At 43.0% G+C, this 21,267-nt stretch overlaps 2 protein-coding genes across 3 annotated transcripts; one reads left to right on the plus strand and one right to left on the minus strand.

Moving 5' to 3' along the window:
* The first annotated feature begins 1,662 nt into the window (after nt 1–1,662).
* On the plus strand, nt 1,663–8,737 carry LOC115157248 (peroxiredoxin-6-like). The gene is made up of 5 exons (XM_029705335.1): nt 1,663–1,798; nt 6,736–6,892; nt 7,049–7,195; nt 7,856–8,002; nt 8,266–8,737. The coding sequence occupies exons 1-5, from the start codon at nt 1,707–1,709 to the stop codon at nt 8,392–8,394; spliced, it is 672 nt and encodes a 223-aa protein (XP_029561195.1). The 5' UTR covers nt 1,663–1,706; the 3' UTR covers nt 8,395–8,737.
* A 568-nt stretch (nt 8,738–9,305) lies between these two features.
* On the minus strand, nt 9,306–19,567 carry fggy (FGGY carbohydrate kinase domain containing). 2 transcript variants are annotated; one of them, XM_029705331.1, is made up of 16 exons: nt 19,466–19,567; nt 17,116–17,322; nt 16,790–16,901; nt 16,506–16,657; nt 16,293–16,381; nt 16,064–16,179; nt 15,770–15,898; nt 14,731–14,834; nt 14,235–14,342; nt 13,805–13,866; nt 13,176–13,329; nt 11,641–11,715; nt 11,266–11,386; nt 10,916–11,010; nt 10,054–10,115; nt 9,306–9,811 (listed from the first exon to the last, which is right to left on the minus strand). In XM_029705331.1, exons 2-16 carry the CDS (start codon nt 17,311–17,313, stop codon nt 9,733–9,735), a joined length of 1,656 nt encoding a protein of 551 aa, XP_029561191.1. In that variant the 5' UTR covers nt 17,314–17,322; nt 19,466–19,567; the 3' UTR covers nt 9,306–9,732. The 2 variants fall into 2 exon arrangements, with proteins under 2 accessions (XP_029561191.1, XP_029561192.1); XM_029705332.1 differs by lacking the exon at nt 10,054–10,115.
* Between the last annotated feature and the right edge of the window lie 1,700 nt (nt 19,568–21,267).

Genomic DNA, 21,267 nt, shown 5'->3' on the forward strand with positions numbered 1-21,267 from the left:
CATTCTCTACTGGTTGAAATTAAGTCTCATTTGATGAAATACTCCACGAAGAAGGTAGGGAACATGTTGGAGCGGTTCTGGGCGGGAGGCCTCTGACAATGGAACAAAGTCTTCACAATCTGGACCAGGTCCAGGAGTAGAGCTGATAAGGGGAGGGGGAAGAGAGAAACAGTGAGCAAGGAAGAGTTGTTCAGTCAACAGGATGTTTCAAGTCACCATACCACAAATGTCATTTCGGTAAAATATTGCCACATACAAGGTTCTAAAGAGTCTTAAAAAGCAATTGATAGAAGGCCATCAATTGCCCATCCTGGGAACTATTCCACTAGGAAAATATGACAAACCCTTAAGAACTCTAATCAACAACCCAAATGCAGTGCTATGTAAACGCATTGATACTGTTATAATCGTGAACAGCCGCTTCTGTATTTCCTTTGACTCTGCAGAGGTGACACTGTAAATCGGCAGGTTAAAGGCAGGGAACTTTCCATGGGCCCTGGTATTTGGCGCAGGCCCACCGCCATGCCAGCTACTACAGACCGACTCGATGATGGAGCCACGATTAAAATGGATACTGCTCTTTGCCTACCACAGAACGCAAAATGAATTGGCAGATATAAAGGATATTAATGCAATATCAGACACTTTTGTGAATTGATGAGCTTTTTGCCAATTATGCAGCTCTGTGTGACATTGTCCAGACCATAACCTAATGCAGCTTTAAAGGGATGGTTTCATTGCGGAGTAGACAGTACAAGGTGCTGATGAACTAGGGCACGGTGTCACGTCTGTTTGAAGGAGCGGACCAAAATGCAGCGTGTTCTTAGTTCCACATATTTATTAAACATGAAACTGAAATGCAATACACTTAAATTACTTGAAAACACAAAACAACAAACCGTGACGCAGAGAGGAAAACACACTACTCAAAAAATAACCCACAACAACAATGAGAAATAGCCCTACTTAAAAATTCTCTAATCAGAGGCAATGAGGATCAGCTGCCTCCAATTAGAGATCAACCCCAAACAATCCCAACATAGAAATAGACAAACAGAACTTAAACATAGAAATAGAAAACATAGAACAACCCAAAACACCCATTGTCACACCCTGCCCTACTCTACTATAGAAAATGACATCTTACTAGGGTCAGGACGTGACACACGGAGTGACCAGTGATCTCCACCTGCCTCACCAGGGGCAGAATGCTGCCACTGGAGGAGTCCTCAGAGACGCACACCCCTAGCCGCTTGGAGAGCCACAGGTTGATGGCTAATAACAACCAGTATGTCCCCGGGGCTCGGCCCACCCAGTCTCTGGGCTAGAGCGTTCTAATCACCTGTAAAAGCACACTGGACAGGTATATAGAACATGTGCAAAAATGACCATAACAATCGTTCTAATCACCTGTAAATGCGGACTGGACAGGTGTAAAGAACACGTGTAAAATGTACTATTGACACTTGAAAAAGCAAGTGAAAAATGATAACGCGTCCAAATCACCTGTAAACGCTTTTTATAAATAGTTTTTGAATTTTTATCACCTGTAAACGCACACTGGACAAGTGAAAAAAATCACGCCTACAAAAAAAATGACATTTGAAAAATGATAATTATAAGTGTTAAACCCTGTTCCGGGTTAGACGATTTGAACCTGCTTTCATCAGTATGCTGCTACTGGAGCGCGGGTCTTCATTGCGACCATGCCAGGACTACTGCTAGGAGATGTGTTTCCAAATTTTGAGGCCGAAACCACTAAGGGCAAAATTAAATTCCATGATTTTTTGGGTGACTCGTAAGTAATTTTAAAGGCTGATATGACATTAAATATGCCATCGATTGAAATCACGTGTTGGAATTTTGGAATATACTACCTGAGATTCCAGTTTTCCGTTGTATAATTTATGTTCTCTTTTCGATTTCACTATATCATTTGCATTCATTAAGGCACCTGTTTCTAAAGACATTAGGCCTAAATCATTCACATGTAAAAATAAAGGTTTAGTATAGTTTGGCAAAAGTCGTAAGGTTGATTATGCTGATAGCTGTCATATCCTACTGTACTCTCAAACTGTGTTGGTGTGAATTTTAATCTGATACCTAACGTTATTGGGTATAGCGAGGATGGTATAGCGAGGATGTGTTGGCATCCGGATTTGTTTCGTAGATATAATAATAAACAGCTATTCTTCCCCTATTTGAATAATATTTAGACATGTATCTTTACTCATGGTCTGTGGTTTTATTTGATCTAGGCCAGTTGGTTGTGTCAGTCTAACTAGGTTGAGACGTCAGAAAAAAAACTGCTTGCTTGCAGCTCAAATCATTTGTTCTCTGAGCCCCCTCAATGAAAACGCTGACAACACTGAAATGTCAGTTGCTGCAACAAGACAAGATCTCTGGGCACACTTGAGGCCGTCTATATTTTTCTTCCTGGTTCTTTACATGATCAAATAAATCTTTAGGCTGCTTGGCATAATCGGGGTTAATATCAACATGTTTTATTAAATTGTATTAAACATTTCATTATTTCTTACCCTGATCTATTAAACATTTCATTATTTCTTACCCTAAAAAACAATAGTGCTCAAATAATATATGTAATGCAAAGACAAACTGTATTAAAAATCCTGTATTTTACAATTGGCTCAACAAGCAGCCAGGGCCAGGCGTGTAGTGATGCGTAGAAAGGGAGTGTTTTGAGTACAGCACCAAAATAGTAGGGTGGTTAAGCTGATAAATCGTTCACTTTTTGATAAAAGCACCACATTTGGCAGAAATGCAGATTTGTGTACCCTGAAAATGTGATGGACAGAGGAAGAGAGAGGAAGATACAGAGAGATGGAGAGATTAGTAGGGGCCTAGCATAGGAATGTCAGCCTTTCTGTCCCGCTGCTCCTGTTTCTGTTTTACTGGAGCGGCTAAGCTGTAAAATTTGACTCAATCGTTCACTTTGTGATAAAAGCACAACATTTGCCACAGAGCTAGATTTATGGACCCTGAAAAGATTTAGATATGGAGTCACCACAGATTTGGCCCCAGGGAGCTGTGGCAGCCATCTTACTAAATGACTACAGACTGAACCACTATTTCACAAACCTTTAATCTACAGTGCATTCAGAAAGAATTCAGACCACTTTACTTTTTCCACATTTTGTTACATTACAGCCTTATTCTAAAATGGATTAAATCGTTTTTTCCCTCATCAATCTACACACAATACCCCATAATGACAAAGCAAAAGCAGGTTATTAGACATTTTTGCAAATGTATAAAAAAAAAACTGATATCACATTTACTGAAGTATTCAGATATTTTACTCAGTATTTTGTTGTGGCAGCGATTACAGCCTCGATTATTGATAGGTTGTCACGACTTCTGCTGAAGTCGGTTCCTCTCCTTGTTCGGGCGGTGTTCGGCGGTCGACGTCACCAGCCTTCTAGCCATCGCCGATCCATTTTTCATTTGTTTTGTCTTGTTTTCCCACACACCTGGTTTTCATTCCCTCATTACGTGTTGTGTATTTAACCCTCTGTTCCCCCCATGTCTTTGTGCGTTATTGTTTGTTGTAAGTGCTTGTGCACATTGTTTTCTGGTGCGCGACGGGTTTTGTACCCATATGTTGTTATTCTGGATGCCGGTGGTTTTGTTTACTAAACTGCTCCGGTTATTACCCAGTTCTGCTCTCCTGCGTCTGACTTCTCTGCCACCAGTTACGCACCCCTTACATAGGTATGACGCCACAAGCTTGGCACACCTGTATTTGGGGAGTTTCTTCCATTCTTTGCAGATCCTCTCAAGCCCTGTCAGGTTGGATGGGGAGCGTCTCACTGTCAACTGCGTTTATTTTCAGCAAACTTAACATGTGTAAATATTTGTATGAACATAACAAGATTCAACAACTGAGACATAAACTGAACAAGTTCCACAGACATGTGACTAACAGAAATGAAATAATGTGTCCCTGAACAAAGGGGGGGGGGTCAAAAAAGTAACAGTCAGTATCTGGTGTGGCCACCAGCTGCATCTCCTCTACTGCAGTGCATCTCCTCCTCATGGACTGCACTAGATTTGCCAGTTCTTGCTGTGAGATGTTACCCCACTCTTCCACCAAGGCACCTGCAAGTTCCCGGACATTTCTGGGGGGAATGGCCCTAGCCCTCACCCTCCGATCCAACAGGTCCCAGACTTGCTCAATGGGATTGAGGTCCGGGCTCTTCGCTGGCCATGGCAGAACACTGACATTCCTCTCTTGCAGGAAATCATTCACAGAACGAGCAGTATGGCTGGTGACATTGTCATGATTGAGGGTCATGTCAGGATGAGCCTGCAGGAAGGGTACCACATGAGGGAGGAGGATGTCTTCCCTGTAACGCACAGCGTTGAGATTGCCTGCAATGACAACAAGCTCAGTCCGATGATGCTGTGACACACCGCCCCAGACCATGACGGACCCTCCACCTCCAAATCGATCCCGCTCCAGAGTACAGGCCTCGGTGTAACGCTCATTCCTTCGACGATAAACGAGAATCCGACCATCACCCCTAGTGAGACAAAACCGCGACTCGTCATTGAAGAGCACTTTTTGCCAGTCCTGTCTGGTCCAGCGACAGTGGGTTTGTGCCCATAGGCCTGATTGGTGGCGTGCTGCAGAGATTGTCCTTCTGGAAGGTTCTCCCATCTCCACAGAGGAACTCTTGAGCGCTATCATAGTGACCATCAGGTTCTTTGTCACCTCTCTGACCCAGGCCCTTCTCCCCCGATTGCTCAGTTTGGCCGGGCGGCCAGCTCTAGGAAGAATCTTGGTGGTTTCAAAGGCCAGCATCCCAGAGTTGCCTCTTCACTGTTGAAGTTGATACTGGTGTTTTGCGGGTACTATTTAAGGAAGCTGCCAGTTGAGGACTTGTGAGGTGTCTGTTTCTCAAACTAGACACTCTAATGTCCTCTTGCTCAGTTGTGCACCGGGGCCTCCCACTCCTCTTTCTGTACTGGTTAGAGCCAGTTTGCACTGTTCTGTGAAGGGAGTAGTACACAGCGTTGCACGAGATCTTCAGTTTCTTTGCAATTTCTCGCATGGAATAGCCTTCATTTCTCAGAACAAGAATAGACTGACAAGTTTCAGAAGAAAGGTCTTTGTTTCTGGACATTTTGATCCTGTAATCGAACCTACAAATGCTGATGCTCCAGATACTCAACTAGTCTAAAGAAGGCCAGTTTTATTACTTCTTAAATCAGGACAACAGTTTTCAGCTGTGCTAACATAATTGCAAAAGGGTTTTCTCATGATCAATTAGTCTTTTAAAATTATAAACTTGGATTAGCTAACACAACGTGCCATTGGAATACAGGAGTGATGGTTGCTGATAATGGGCCTCTGTACGCCTATGTAGATATTCCATAAAAAACTACAGTTTCCAGCTACAATAGTCATTTACAACATTAACAATGTCTACACTGTATTTCTGATCAATTTGATGTTATTTTAATGGACAAAAAAATTGCTTTTCTTTCAAAAACAAGAACGTTTCTAAGTGACCCCAAACTTTTGAATGGTAGTGCATGTAAATAAGGTATTTCTGTTTTGTATTTTTAATAAATGTAAAAATATTTCCCAAAAAATGTAACATGTAACATAACAACATGTGGAAAAAGAGAAGTCGTCTGAATACTTTCCAAATGCACTGTATATAAAGTCATGGCTTATACTTCTTTAACTTTTGTAAAAGTCATGGCCTATACTTATTGGCCTGAATCTGTTTCAATTTTTTAACACAGAACAATACAATGAGTAGATAGGGAAATACAGCAGTTCTTTTTGTAGGAAAACTAATATTTCTGAGACTGTGTGTATCGGAGGTGAGTTAGAATGCTCTATAGATGAGGTAGCCCTGCCTGCGACTTACAACCAGGAGCAAATACACTAACTTCAAATACACTAACTTCAGCTGTACCTAGGAAAATACCCCAGCCATTGAGTTGGAATAGTTCACAATTGCTGTGGACAACAAATCTCTCAAGCTGTAATATTTTTTTTTCAACCAGTTTCATGATCAAAAGTATGACCCACTAGTTTTTCTACTTGCATTTGAATATGTTCTGCTATTTCAACAAAGTAAAGGCTATGCCACAGTTCGGTATGCCATGGACTTTTGGTGGTGACTGAGGCAGCATCGGGTAAATGTGTACTTACTGCTCCCTAAGGGACCTCTAAAAGTGATAGGGTGTGCTATCTAAATATTTTCAGGATATATAAATCGAACTCTTTGCCAAATTTGGTGTTTATCAACAACAACAAAAAAATGACTTTGTGACTGCAATATTGTGTTACCAATAGTGGCCATTTTGTAAGATACCTGCCTTGGGGGCCAAATCTGTGGTGGCTCCATATCTTAATCTTTTCAGTGTCAATAAGTCTAGCACCGTGACTAATTTTCGTCAAAGCAGTCCTTTTGAATTGTAACATAGTGTTACAGTCGAGGGCCATTTTGAAAAAGGGCTGCCATGCCCCCCAGGAGGCAAATATGTGGTGACTCCATATCTAAATCTTTTCAAGGTACCTAAATCTACCTCTGTACCAAATGTGGTACGTTTATCACAAAGTGAACGATTGAGTCAAATTTTACAGCTTAGCCGCTCCACAAAAACAGAAACACAGGAGCAGGGAGACAGAAAGGCTGACATTCCTATGCTAGGCCCCTACTAATCTCTCCATATCTTCCTCTCTCTCTGTAGCTGGGGTATCCTGTTCTCCCACCCCAGTGACTACACCCCTGTCTGCACCACAGAGCTGGGCCGAGCAGCCAAACTCAGCGACGAGTTCAGCAGGCGGGACGTGAAGATGATTGCCCTGTCCATTGACAGTCTGGAGGATCACCATGGCTGGACCAAGGTATAGGCGGTTCCCAAATGGCACCCTATTCCCTTTATAAGGCACTACTTTTGGCCAGGTCAAAAGGGAATAGGGTGCCATTTGTGACACCCAGTTTTGAGTGTGTAAACCAATGACCAGTGTTTAGTAATGGACGGCTGTGCTGTGGTCCTGTAGGACATCTTGGCCTACAACAATGAGGAGTCTGGCTGTGCGTTCCCCTTCCCCATCATAGCAGACAATCAGAGGGAGCTGGCAGTGGCCCTGGGCATGCTGGACCCAAATGAGAAGGACAAGGACGGCATGCCCCTCACTGCCCGCTGTGTGAGTGTCAAAACATGCATACTCACACTCTCAGCCACACTTTCTCTCGCTTTCTTCCTGTTAGTATCTCTCTCTACCGGTTCTCAGTTTCCGGTAAGTCATTGCACACCATGAGATCGTCCTCCTCTTTCTGGTGCTCTATTTTCCATAAACATGACTTATTCATGCTGATGCAAGCAGCCTACCTTCACTGGCTAGTATGAGTTAACTACTCCTCCCCCCAAGCCCCACCACCCCGTCTCACTACCAAGGCCCCTTGCTGCATGATGTTATCTTTTTATATGAATCAATGAGGGTGATATCACCACATGATGGCTGCCTGTTAGTGAACACAGCCCTTATCTGCTACACTCTCTCGCTCTATCACACACACACTTTCTCTCGCCCGCTAACCATTTGCCATGTGAGTAAATGCATCCCCAGTGGTGTAAAGTACTTATGTAAAAATACTTGAAAGTACTACTTAAGTCGTTTTTTGGGGTATCTGTACTTTACTATTTATAATTTTTGACTACTTTTACTTTAACTTCACTACATTCCTAAAGAAAATAATACATTTTTTACTCCATACATTTTCCCCGACACCCAAAAGTACTTGTTATATGATGAATGCTTGCCTAATGCCATCCCACCAAAGTGTGACATGTTTTTATGTCTCAGGTTTTTGTGATTGGCCAAGACAAGAAGCTGAAGCTGTCCCTGCTCTACCCTGCCACAACGGGGCGTAACTTTGATGAGATCCTGAGAGTGGTCGACTCCCTGCAGCTCACAGCAAAGAACCGGGTGGCCACCCCTGCTGATTGGCAGGTCAGTCAGCCAATCCCTGTCAAGCTCTATAACCTGACAGTAGAATTTGCAGCATCCTTCAGGAAGTATTATCAGTCAAATATAAATGGCAGCTTGAGTGACCCAATAGACAATCAGTTAACATCATCATTCATCACACAACTTGTTTTATTGTTCTCCAAATACTTAGAATCTATTGTCAGTCCAATATCAATTGGCATGCCACTTATGCCCATTTCTATTTTCTCTGCTAACTCCCCTTCTCATTCCCTCTCTCTGTCCAGCCTGGCGAGCGCGTGATGGTTCCTCCAAACATCCCTGAGGAGGAGGCAGCAGCCATGTTCCCTGCAGGGGTCTACACCAAAGAGCTACCCTCAGAAAGGAAGTACCTGCGCTACACACCTCAGCCATGAGGGGCAGCAGAGGATCACACCTATAGCACACAGCCTCCCACACAACCACAGAAGGAGATGATGAGGACAATGAATGAGATTGCCATTCTCCTTACGATGGTGGAGTGCTGATCATATCACAGATTGACTGGTAGCATTTTGCTGATAATATGGTGTCAGGACGTGTTCATGTTGCATTTGTTGTAGTACTCGCATCTTCAAAGACACATAGCTGACAACTCAATTTATTGAGTTGAATGTGTAGTTATCAGGTTTAAGATGTATTAAATACTTTGGACAGGTGTGCTGCCTTACTTCTAATTGCGAGACGATTAATAAAACAGCAACACAGCCTTTAGTTTCACTTCAGTGTTACGTATTGCAATCAATAAAGCAACCGTAACCCGCCACCTACCAACCTTGTCCGGAGGATCGGATCTCATGGTGTAACGGCTAAGGTGTTGAGTTCGAGGCCCGGTTGGGGTTAAACCTGAATTTGCTAAAATAACAGTCTCAGCCTGCCGCCATGAGAGACTATATGTAACATAGCTGGACAGAAATAAAATACAGGTCTGGTTGGTGCAGGATGTTCTGCCATTGGGTCTGGACGTGAACCAGTCCTGTTAACTCAGCTGTGTGGGATTTGAGCATTCCTCTGTGTCACCAGGACAACATCAGAGGAGATTATGGTCTTTGATCCTGTACAGCACAGGGAACTGGAACACACATTCCTCTATGGCCTGCTTGGACAGCAGGAGACAGAGAGGTTAGAGATGAGATCAGAGGTTAGAGATGTGATAAGAGGAGATCAGAGAAATAATGTGTGTGATAGAGAGATCAAAGAGAGGACATGAGATAGGGATTCATGATAGCAAATAGACCTAGGTGTGAAAAAGTGACATTGGGCACAATTTCAAATACTTATAAACTTGCATATTTCAAGATGACTGTTTTATTGCTTTTCACAGGTTGACTTTCTGTCAGTGCCTTTTGAACTCTTATCAGTGTACTGTGGATGGAACTGTAGGCCATATTAGATTTTCAGGCCAGGACTTCACATCTTATATACTGGAATATTGCATTCATTTCCTACATCTTCCCCCATGCGTCAACTCAAGATGGATAGTGTCACCACCATTTTGCATTTGATAAATCACGTTCGAGTTCAGACTCTTTTCTCCTAATAGGTGTATTGGGTAACTGTGTCCAGCTGATTTTTGGAATCAACTAATTTGGGGTGTCTGATATCATAGTTGTATCCACAGTCTCTACTTGATATTGCATTCAGTCTAATCCAACCTCGGTGTTGGGATTACTGTCTGCTATTTCAACAGGTTGGACAGTAGCACCTCTTGGTTCTCAGTCATTCATAAGGGCCATGTACTCCCTCTGGTGGACATGGAGGCGCAGGAACACAGAGTGCTTCTTCCTGTAAAAGCTAAGAGAGAGAACACAGTTCCTCTAGTCAGATACTAGAACATCATAAAAACATTATTAGAATGACATCATTAGAACAAAATTACAAACTGACCTGATAACAAATATACTTTCATATATCAGTAGTGATGTTTCCAACATTAATGTTAATTCATCATTGTACCCAGCACATGCCTCCAGCACAACCCACAGATGTTTGACCAATGAAACCCAACACTGATGCAGGCCAGTCTCTCGTCTCACCTCCAGAGCTCGTGGTCAGGCTGAACAACTTTTCCCACTTTGGCCATTTTCTCCATCGCCTCCTAAAACATGCATTCATAAACCAAGCCGTGATCAATAAATGATACACATTGAGTTTTGATCTGGAGAGGTCCAGAACAGCCCATGACCTGGTTTTGTAAAGAGAAGGTTCAACTGTCTATGAAGTTTGTGACATACAGTACGTAGGAAGTAGAATTCTCCTTTCCTGGCCTTATAGTTATCCTTCTGTATAAGCTCTATAGTTCACACTGCCCTGTCATCCCTAGTCTGTCATCCCTAGTCTGTCATCCCTAGTCTGTTATCCCTAGTCTGTCATCCCTAGTCTGTCATCCCTAGTCTGTCATCCCTAGTCTGTTATCCCTAGTCTGTTATCCCTAGTCTGTTATCCCTAGTCTGTTATCCCTAGTCTGTCATCCCTAGTCTGTCATCCCTAGTCTGTCATCCCTAGCTCAAATCCTCAGACAGCACCAACTGCATGAGCAGTTATGACTCCAAATGAGGGGACAGGTGCGACCCAGTCCAAACAATAATACACATTCTTATTTTTAGCACGTCTGGCTTACGGGGTGGGCCACTACCCGGTGTTCAGAGGTATGCTGCTGAATGGCACAGAAAGACACCCCAGAGCCCTCTCTTTAGATAGCTATCTAGTCACCTCCATGTCATCTCACCAGACTTTGCACAAGTCTCCTTGAGACAAAGCAAGGGAATCTGTGCATTTCTCCTTTACCTTAGTTCCTCTCCAGTAGATGGTAGTATGGAGTCAGGAATGAGCTGCTATGATGTCGAACTAAATATTCTACTGCTGTGTTTATTGTGTATGTGTGTGTTCTGCACTCACCAGTATGGAGCTATAATCATGGGAAGCACAGGCACCTAGGACTGCTGCTCCCACCAACACAGCCTCAGTCTGGGCAGGAAGCACCAAGGGCAACCCTGAGTAGACAACACGCAGTATTGTTAGATCCCTTCATAAGCACTCTCTCAAGTTATTTTACAAATAAGGAATTAATAGGAGTGTTTAACTCACTCTCTTCATAATGAGAAATATACATTTCTAAATAATAATTCAGAACCTCAACTGAAATAATCTAGGTTAGTTTTCAGTGTGGATGTTTCCCAAGTTCAGGTTACGTAGCACTTCCCGTTTTACAGGGCTGGACACAGACTAGATCCCCCTCCATCACCCACCTGTGGCATTGGCGTGAATCTGCACATAAAGAGGATTCTTACTCAACCCCCCACACAGGAAGAGGGTTGTGATGTCATGTCCTGCCTGTGTCATGGCCTCTAGGATATGCTGGGTGCCCAGCTGAAGGGAGAGAGGCAGGAGGGGATTGTTGCGATATAAAACCAACCAATCAATCTAATTAGTTTATAAACCCCTTTTTACAACTTACAGGGAGGACGTAGTCCTCTGGCTATCATAACAACACACAATCATTTAGGATAGGATAATCTAGGTACATATTTCAAGTAATGTCTGACATGTTTATATTAAAATGTAGTATTCAAGCTTTTTGGGGTTTCAGAAAAGCGCTATGGATTATTAGTAGTGAAACTCACAGCCAGTGCCTGTACAGTAGCAAGGTAAAGCAGGGCCAGGTCATCCAGGGTCTGGGACAATGGCAGCCCAACCACCTGTACACACACAGAGCACCTTCAGTACCACTTAGAAAAGCTTTGTTGGGCATTCATAAAGGATTCATAACAACTAAATAGATGCTTCACAAATCATTTATAAGCAAAGTCATACAGGTCTGGCATTTTGACACTTTGGCTTAAAACCCTTCATTGGCTTTTATATAGTGTGATGACATTTGTTTCTGAATGACTTCCCAGCTCAGAGGGTCAGAGCCCTAGCCTGGTCCCAGATCGGTTTGTTGTGTCTTCAAATCAGATACTAATAAAATAAAAAGTATTTGTCAACGGATGTTTTCTTTACCGTGAAATATTTGCTTACAAGCCCTTCCCAACGATGCAGTTAAAAAAAAATATTATAAAAAAAATAAAATAATTCACAAGTATGAAGCTATCTATATACAGGTATTACCAGTACCAGATCGATGTGTAGGGGTTCCAGGTATTACCAGTACCAGATCAATGTGTAGGGGTTCCAGGTATTACCAGTACCAGATCAATGTGTAGGGGTTCCAGGTATTACCAGTACCAGATCGATGTGTAGGGGTTCCAGGTATTACCAGTACCAGATCGATGTGTAGGGGTTCCAGGTATTACCAGTACCAGATCGATGTGTTGGGGTTCCAGGTATTACCAGTACCAGATCGATGTGTAGGGGTTCCAGGTATTACCAGTACCAGATCAATGTGTAGGGGTTCCAGGTATTACCAGTACCAAATCAATGTGTAGGGGTTCCAGGTATTACCAGTACCAGATCAATGTGTAGGGGTTCCAGGTATTACCAGTACCAAATCAATGTGTAGGGGTTCCAGGTATTACCAGTACCAGATCAATGTGTAGGGGTTCCAGGTATTACCAGTACCAGATCAATGTGTAGGGGTTCCAGGTATTACCAGTACCAGATCAATGTGTAGGGGTTCCAGGTATTACCAGTACCAGATCAATGTGTAGGGGTTCCAGGTATTACCAGTACCAGATCGATGTGTAGGGGTTCCAGGTATTACCAGTACCAGATCGATGTGTAGGGGTTCCAGGTATTACCAGTACCAGATCAATGTGTAGGGGTTCCAGGTATTACCAGTACCAGATCAATGTGTAGGGGTTCCAGGTATTACCAGTACCAGATCAATGTGTAGGGGTTCCAGGTATTACCAGTACCAGATCAATGTGTAGGGGTTCCAGGTATTACCAGTACCAGATCAATGTGTAGGGGTTCCAGCTATTTGAGGTAAATATGTACATAAAAGGCAGGGTGACTAGGCATCAGAATAGATAATAATAGTAGTAAAAAAAAGCCTAGAGTAGTGGCAGCATATGATGTGTGTGAAAGTGTGTATGTGTGTGTTGCCAACTCCTATTGTCATTGTCCTTGCCAAATGATGATAAGACTAGGCAAGATAGCATAAACAGATCTGGGAGCAGTCTATCAGAGCCCTGAGCCAGAGGTGGTCTCTCCTCACCGCGCCCCTCAGAGTGGGGTCTGCCAGGGGGGAGCGGTTGCCATGAAAGTCTGGCCAGACGTGGAGGCTGGAGGCCAGCAGCTCCAGGGGAGCCCCCAGGTCTTTAGCCATGGAGGACAGGTGTCTGTTCAGGTAAGTGTAGATATGCTCCCCACTGCAGGGAAATATAGGTGATATGTTACACTTTTTGAAACCTACTTTTTATTATGTTGCTGATTGACAGTTCTTTGTGTAGGAAGGTGGTTTCTCATTGGGAATCTATTTTGTAAAGTGTATCAAGTAATTGACTTCTCAGCTGCTATTGGAACTATGTAATGCCTTCGAGCAATAGTAAATCAATCATTTTCTCACAACAGAAGACGGCACAAAAATGTAAAAAATGTTTACGAGCGAGAAAAACTGGTTTTCCTATTGCCCAAGAAGTTTGTCAATTGACATGCCAGAACAGGTGATAACAGACAGTTACACCATGCTCTTAGTAGGTTAGTGGGTTCATATGGATTCTGAGCATTCTGGGCCTTCATATCTGGATAGATTATGCCGTTCATGTTAAATGTGTATTCTGTACTATTCCATGTGAAATGTATGTTGTTGTTTTAATGGATATGATTTTGCTGTAAATAGCTGACCCTTTCACCGCCTGCTCCTGTAGCTGGGGGTAGGCTACATGACCTTTCACCACATGGTCAATCTGAGGTAGGAGAAAAAAGATACATTATGGTTTTGTGGATCTGGTTTGAGCAACCCTAGTCATCGAGGCTTACTGTGTCAGACAGTTCTCAGTGTATACTGCATATGTAGCAGATTACTGCAGGTCACAGTTCACACATGGACAAAGTCACAATTACAGGGTTGAGGCAATGCTGGTTTTCTTTCTCTCCTTCTGAGCAGGAGACTGAGACACCAGGTGTATGGGTTCTTGGGCCAATCGGTGACATGAATTGATCAATGAACTACTGGGTAGAGAAGGAAAAGCAGCAGTTCTGCAGGGCCATAGACCAGTAGTTGAATAGGCCTGGTCTAGTAGAGTAGGACCCAGGAGAGCAGAGCTGAACTGACCAGACTTCCAGTAGCACTCTGTCCTCCCTCGTTGAGCCACAACTCAGGCACCATGCCGGACAGGTACGGTCCCCACACACCCGGTACAAACAGGGGCCCCTGGCTGATCTGAACACATGGGGACAGAATAACACATAGAGGCTTCAACACAGCATCAGGCCCCCTCACCTCCCCCTACTAGAGCTAGATTTTAAAGCTCATGACACTAGACTCCAGCTGAAGGATTCAAGAGGTTGCAGCAGGTCAGGGTCTACCCCTCATGATTGGTCACCAGGAAGGACTGATGACGAATGGCATTGCAATACTATTCGCCATGCTAGATAAACATACTTGGCTAAGATGCAACCTGGGTTGTGGGTTGGATTCCTGCATGGGCCCCACATACTGAATATGTCTGTCACTGTCAATGTTCTGTAAGTCACTTTATTTCAAATTTGCTAAGTGGCACATATTATGTTATTTGACAACAGGAGCTGTTTAAGTCTAACCAACTCACCGCCATGTGACATGAAGATGTTCCACAGATCATGGCCATGCGCGACGTGATTGGCTGGTCCTCACAGGGCAGGGAGAACCCCCTCACGTCTGCACCAATCACACCTGGAACCACAAAACACACCATATTCTCATTATTTACATGGTTAAAAATGTGGGTAGGTCGTGTACCAAGAACATTTGTACATTTACATTTCTGTCAAGTACAGTATGTTGTGGAAAAAATGTATTTCTCATTCCCCTGCCTACTTGACATTTCCACTACGTTTTGACCTTTTGCAAAGTTCACTGAGAATACCCAAAAAACATGTATAAAAACAAAATAAAAAAATGATTCTAAGTTGTTCCTGCCATAACCTGCCCGTTGGAAGCTGTGCACAAGGCTTCTACTTATTCTCTTTTTATCACTAAGAACACATTTGTTTGACAAGCAGAATAAAACATCCTTTATGATTCCAAAACATGGGTTTTATAATAGCCAATGGGGAGACTTGGCCACAAAATGGAGGATTGTTAAATCAGTATCTTCACTCTTTGAAGTGGGTCTGTAACCTCCATGGTGGAATATAGTGTTGACATTTACTGCTGGGATAATGTTTGCCAAGCTGGTTCTAGTTTTAAATGTGGGAGGAGGTGGGGAAGAGGAGGCATACAGAGGTGAAGGAGCAGAGTGCATGTACATGTCTGACATGTACAAAAGTTTAGAACAGCACGGAGTGCTTTAAACTTTCACGTTTGACCCCATGCAATTGTAATCAGCAGAGGTCCCAGCAGGAGTCAAAAGTCGAAGTTCATGAGCAGTTTAACTGCCTAAACGAAACCAGATGACCAAGGTCTGGTTAGGTGACTGATCCAGGTGATGATAATAAACTCAAACAAACTGAGCTGCTCACAAAAACTTCTTCAGTTGTAATCTACATGTTTATTATATTCTCATCTATAAATTGTTAGCGGCAATATGAAGCACCAGTGGTATACGCAAAAACTATTTTGTGACTACAAATTTTTAAAAACAGGAGGCCCTTGGAATGAGTGTCTACCTAGGCCTCCAGCGTGGGCATCGATGAGGGAGGCTCCCACTGCGGTGCCCGTGTCCAGCCCCAGTTCGGCTGCAGCTTCTTGGGTAAGGCCTTCTCCCACTGGGCTCCCTGGACAGCAGGTCACATTGCCTAGGTGGGTGTGGAGAAACACACATTGGCTGCAGAGAACAACCACAGGTAGGTACTCCCATTGAGAAACCAAAACCAACCTGTACTGAGTTTCATATTTCTTATTTATCTTTCATTTATCCAGGAAAACTCCCTTGATGTTGAAAACCGGTTTACTCTGCTCACCTATTTTGGAATGGTCGTTTTCCAGTAAGTCCTCCAAACCAATGGCTGTCCAGAAGCTGGTGTCCCATTTTTCTGTGGGGCAATAGGTCCACTTACAGACCACAGTACATAAGGACCTGAAGGATAAGGGAGAATCTGTCTGATACACACACTGGGACTGGTCAAGATACACAAACACGCACACACACAAACCCCTCCTACCCCTCTCTCCTTCTGTTCTAAAGCTCACCTGGCCAGAGAAGCTGTGGCTTTCCAGGACAGGAAGTCAGGGAGGTCCAGAAAGTGGGCAGCGTCCCTCCAGCATGTCGCTCTCAGGTTCTGACCAAAGAATTATGGGTAGGGGGAAAATTACATAAAAACAGGGCAATAAACCTCAGCACTAGCCAATCAGCGGTGTCCAACAATAAAACTGTCTGTTGACTTATAGTGGGTGACCTCTAACCTCTTTCAGCCAGAGCAGCTTGGGGGGCTGCATCTCCGGTGACATTACCCCTCCCACCCTGCTCAGGACCCTGTGGCCAGTGCTGGTGATGCGTGCAGCCTGCTCTGCAGCGCGATGGTCCATCCACATCACCACGTTCCTCTCAGCCTCACCTACACACAGGGCAACAGAGAGGGGAGGAGAAATTTTGACAAATACGTAGTTGAAACGTTGGACTCAATAAAACTGTGAGCATTCAACAGTGTTAGAGTATTCTATCTATTTTGAATCATTCTCTCACTTACCATCCAGGTTGACAGCTACAGGCTGAAAGTTCTGGTCCAGGACCACTAGGGAACAGGTGGCATCAAAACCCACCCCTCTGACCTGATTCCTCTGCACTCCCTGGGTCACTTTCTGTCATAGGAATATGGTGTTGGTTACATGTTGATGTTTATGTTTTGTATTGCTGCTAAATATGAGAAAACATTGCAAAACTGCAAAAAGTATTCAAAAAGGTCTTGGAGTTAGACATCATACTAATCTACGCCAATAATTAAAGACATTCCAAGAGAGTACATCACTTTGCAGAGCACTTAAGTCACATCTGAACAGAGTCTCTAACACCTACCCGGACTGTGCTACAGCACTTAGCCCAAATGTCAATGGATGACTGGACATAATGGTCTGAGTGAGGTTTCCAGATGGTGACCATCTCCTCTGCAGTGGTCTTTACTTGGCCCTCCCTGGTGACTAGAGCAGCCCTCACACTGGCTGTCCCCACGTCCACCCCCACATAGTACCACTCTACTGGGTCCGACCCAGCCATTTAAAACACCTGCAGGACAGAGAGAGCGGAATCATTAAAAATAGATCACTGGTGAAGAAGGTTTTTATGGCATGTCTAGGGATCTGTTTTTAGACATGCATATAGGTTATGGTCTAAAAGATTAAATCAAAACATACAAACCTATTGTGTTTCTTTAAAAAAAGATATAAGAAATAGTCAGGGTTGGGTATGTAATCCGTTACAGTTACATGTCCAAAATTGTAATCAGTAATGTCACTTTTGGATTACCAAAAGTCTATCAGAATTCCAGTCATCCCAATAAATGTTATATCCCTTGATCTTCAAGAATAGGAATTGCACACTTAACCAGCATGGCTACCACAGCATTTTGCAGCGATACGCCATTCCACCTGGTTTGCGCTTAGTGGAACTATCAGTTGTTTTTCAACAGGACAATGATCCAACACACCTCCAGGCTGTGTAAGGGCTATTTCACCAAGAAGGAGAGTGATGGAGTGCTGCATCAGATGACCTGGCCTCTACAATCACCCGACCTCAACCCAATTGCGATGGTTTGGGATGAGTTGGACCGCAGTGAAGGAAAAGCAGCCAACAAGTGCTCAGCATATGTGGGAACTCCTTCAAGACTGTTAGAAAAGCATTCCAGGTGAAGCTGGTTGAGAGAATGCCAAGCATGTTCAAAGCTGTCATCAAGGCAAAAGGTGGCTACTTTGAGGAATCTAAAATGTATTTTGATTTGTTAACACTTTTTTGGTTACTACATGATTCCATATGTGTTATTTCATAGTCTTGATGGCTTCACTATTATTCTACAATGTAGAAAATAGCAAAAATAAAGAAAAACTCTTTAATGAGTAGGTGTGTCCAATCTTTTGACTGGTACTGTATATATATATATATATATATATATAATTTATGAGTCCAAAATTGGATGTAGCAAAGTGCAGATTGCCCCTTAAATCTATAAAAAAGGTGTGTCCAATCTTTTGACTGGTACTGTATATATATATATAGAGAGAATTTATGAGTCCAAAATTGGATGTAGCAAAGTGCAGATTGCCCCTTAAGTCTATAAAAAGTGTCCAATTTTGAGCATGTGTCCATTAGGATTATGTTTTTTGTTTGTCAGTATGAATTAGATTGAGCAATAAAAGCCCCACTTATATTCCGTAGGCTGGGATCCCCACTATGCAGCTGTTGCATGAGCGCATTTTTCACAGTCTGTCCACTGGCTTCAAAAACGATGATTGATAGGCAGCTTAAACTTCTTGAATTCAACCATTATTGGGTTCAAATACACATTTAGATTTGTGAACAGCCATCCACAACAACCAGAATCCATAAGGCGCAAATAGCTAAATGAGAGAGCAGGATTCACATCAATGCACTATGTAGATATCAATAATAAGTGACATCCGTATCGCCGTAGACTACACCACTGCTGTCATCCTTCCCTCCAAGCGTTTATTCAAGTTGGATCATCTTTGGATGCCGACAGCAGTGGCACCACTGGAAGACATAGCATGGACTGTAGCCTACAAAAACCTATTCCTGCGATCCATCAAACCCATTTGGTGTGTCATCATAGTTTCTCTGACTTCTGTTCAGACTCGCTCAACTGGAACAAATTTACATTTGCGACTTTTTTTCAATGCTGATTTGAATGTCATTGAGAAAACGGAGAAGTGTCAGATTTTTTTTCTCGCAAACATCCTTTCTGAATTTAAATGTAATCCTCGAAGTAATCCTCGTTTTTCAAAAGTATCTAACCTGATTACAATATTTTTGCTGGTAATGTAACGGATTACAGTTACCATTTTGTAATCCTTTACATGTAACAGATTACATGTAATTCGTTACTCCCCAACCCTGGAAATAGCGTACTACCCATAAAACAGTATAGATAGATATTCACTAGCAACGGGATCATGTCGCTTTCCTGTTGATAGAGTGTGAAAGTACTAAAAGTATTGCACTATGCGTGAGTGATCGTTGACGTGATACAATGTTGCTTTTATATTTTTTTGGAATCAATTTGTTATTTATAATTCCGGTCTCGGTTCAGTCTGCTACATTTGACAATTCATGGTGTAAAAAGCGACTCCCTAAACATTTGATTTAAACAGGGTCAACCCGACACGAAACTTTAACAACTTGCTCGATACATTACCTGACCTCGAAGATCACAATTTGTGTCAATAACTTCCACGAAATCACTCTTTGATGATTAGCGAAATGTACTTTGATTTCCAACGGAACGCGTTAGTGACCAAAAATGGTAAGTCGTTGTGGTCTCGCATAGCAGGCCAGGCAACGGGGGATCTCGGTTTGGTTTGGTCAACTGAGAGTTTGTAACACTGGCAGCTCGTCATTGTACACACAAAAATCTGAATTTACACTAGCCACTAAATCAGATTTACAATTTTAGTTTAATTTCTAAAGTGAGGATATCAAGAAACCCCTATTTTATTACAGAGGGAGAATAGAGGAAGGAGAGGACAGAGAAACAGAGCAGCAGGACAGGAAGAAACGGATGGTTCTTAACAAACACTGTAGACATGTTTAACACACACGGGTGAGTGAGTAATCTAACTTTCCTGTTTATGATCAACACATGCTAAGTGAACTCTCCACATTTTGGTCTGAGCAGAGCACAGACAGGAAGAGTGTTTTCATGTACTGAGGGTCCATCGCTACAACAAAGGACAGCTTGTAGCAGCTGGGCCGGGTTCTAAACTAAACTCTTGATTAGAAACCTCCATGCAGTGGAAGCAGCTGGCTGAGCCAGGGGAGGAAGGTGGTGTTATCTAGAGGTTACCCATCAGGCCACTGGACAGGAAACAGGGACAGAGAAACAGGAAGTATGGCCGGGTCAGCGGTAGGTTGATAGAAAAATTCCCCGCTACAGTTATAAACACAGGTGCGTGCTGGGGGAAATGTGTAAACCTCTTTTATCTTCTATAGGGAGCTGCTGCTGAGGGACTGCTGTGAAACTAGTCTCAAGTACTACTTGCTTCATACAGAGAATGCATGAGTGTGTGAGGGAGGGAGGGCGAGAAAGAGAGAGAGCATGCGCACATGTTTTTGTTTTTTGGCCTGTGTTCACCTGGTGTGTCCCTGTGACTGTGTACATGCTTGTGGGATTGGAACGTTGTCATTGAACCCATTTGTTGTTAGTATCATTATTGTGACAGGAGGAACAGACTTTCCTAAATATTCCAATCTGGAATTCCAAGTGAAGGTGTCAAATACCTCCAAATGGTGGTGGTTGATGTGCCGTCAAGGCAACCTGAGGGAAAGCATGTCACTTCAGGGTTAACCTCAGTTTGTGGCCTGTGGCCGAGGTCTGTCCACTTATTTATAGTCAGGGTTAAATAGAATGTGTTGAATATTGCAAGGAGTGAGCAGACAGAGTTAAAGCTCACAGCAAGGCCCGAGTAGAGACACAATACCAGCACTATCAGTCAGACAGTTTGCTTGAGACTGAGGAGCACCTCTTTGAAGCCCATTGAGCTCTACTGGAACTGGAAGGAGTTTCTCCACATATTGCACATGAAAGTCATAAATATAATAAACCATAGACTACATCTATTTGGGGAAATATATAATGAAAAATAAAGTTACAGAGTTGGCTCCACTTTACATTCAGTAATGGTAATACCTAGGCTATGTAGTTGCATGGTAGTAACCTTGTAATTACAGTGTAGGAAGGAACACATTGTTGCTACAGTTGCTTATTTGTTATACCTATACTCTGTACTCTAAACACCCCTTAAAATGTGAGGCACAAAGTTCTATTTGATATTCACTTGAACATGATCATTCCCCTTCATAACCAATGCATAAAGTGTCACCTGAAAAACAAAACAACCCCCCCTGCCCACCATCACTCTGTCACACGCACCAGAAGTATATCACATTTCCATGCTTTCACCCACAAAGTCAAAGAGCAAAAGAAAGAAAGCAAATATT

This window comes from Salmo trutta, chromosome 21 (genome assembly GCF_901001165.1).
Source record: "Salmo trutta chromosome 21, fSalTru1.1, whole genome shotgun sequence".
Classification (NCBI taxonomy): Eukaryota; Metazoa; Chordata; class Actinopteri; order Salmoniformes; family Salmonidae; genus Salmo; species Salmo trutta.

Bases quoted from the DNA above. Each gene is read 5' to 3' on its own strand.
- LOC115157248 (XM_029705335.1), top strand. From the start codon at position 1,707: ATGCCAGGACTACTGCTAGGAGATGTGTTTCCAAATTTTGAGGCCGAA. The intron at 7,196-7,855 runs GTGAGTGTCAAA...TTTATGTCTCAG, and splicing joins TGCCCCTCACTGCCCGCTGT to GTTTTTGTGATTGGCCAAGA. The intron at 8,003-8,265 runs GTCAGTCAGCCA...CTCTCTGTCCAG, and splicing joins CCACCCCTGCTGATTGGCAG to CCTGGCGAGCGCGTGATGGT.
- fggy (XM_029705331.1), bottom strand. From the start codon at position 17,313: ATGGCTGGGTCGGACCCAGTAGAGTGGTACTATGTGGGGGTGGACGTG. The intron at 16,658-16,789 runs GTAAGTGAGAGA...CCCTGTGTGTAG, and splicing joins TGTAGCTGTCAACCTGGATG to GTGAGGCTGAGAGGAACGTG. The intron at 16,382-16,505 runs GTTAGAGGTCAC...TTCTTTGGTCAG, and splicing joins AGCTGCTCTGGCTGAAAGAG to AACCTGAGAGCGACATGCTG.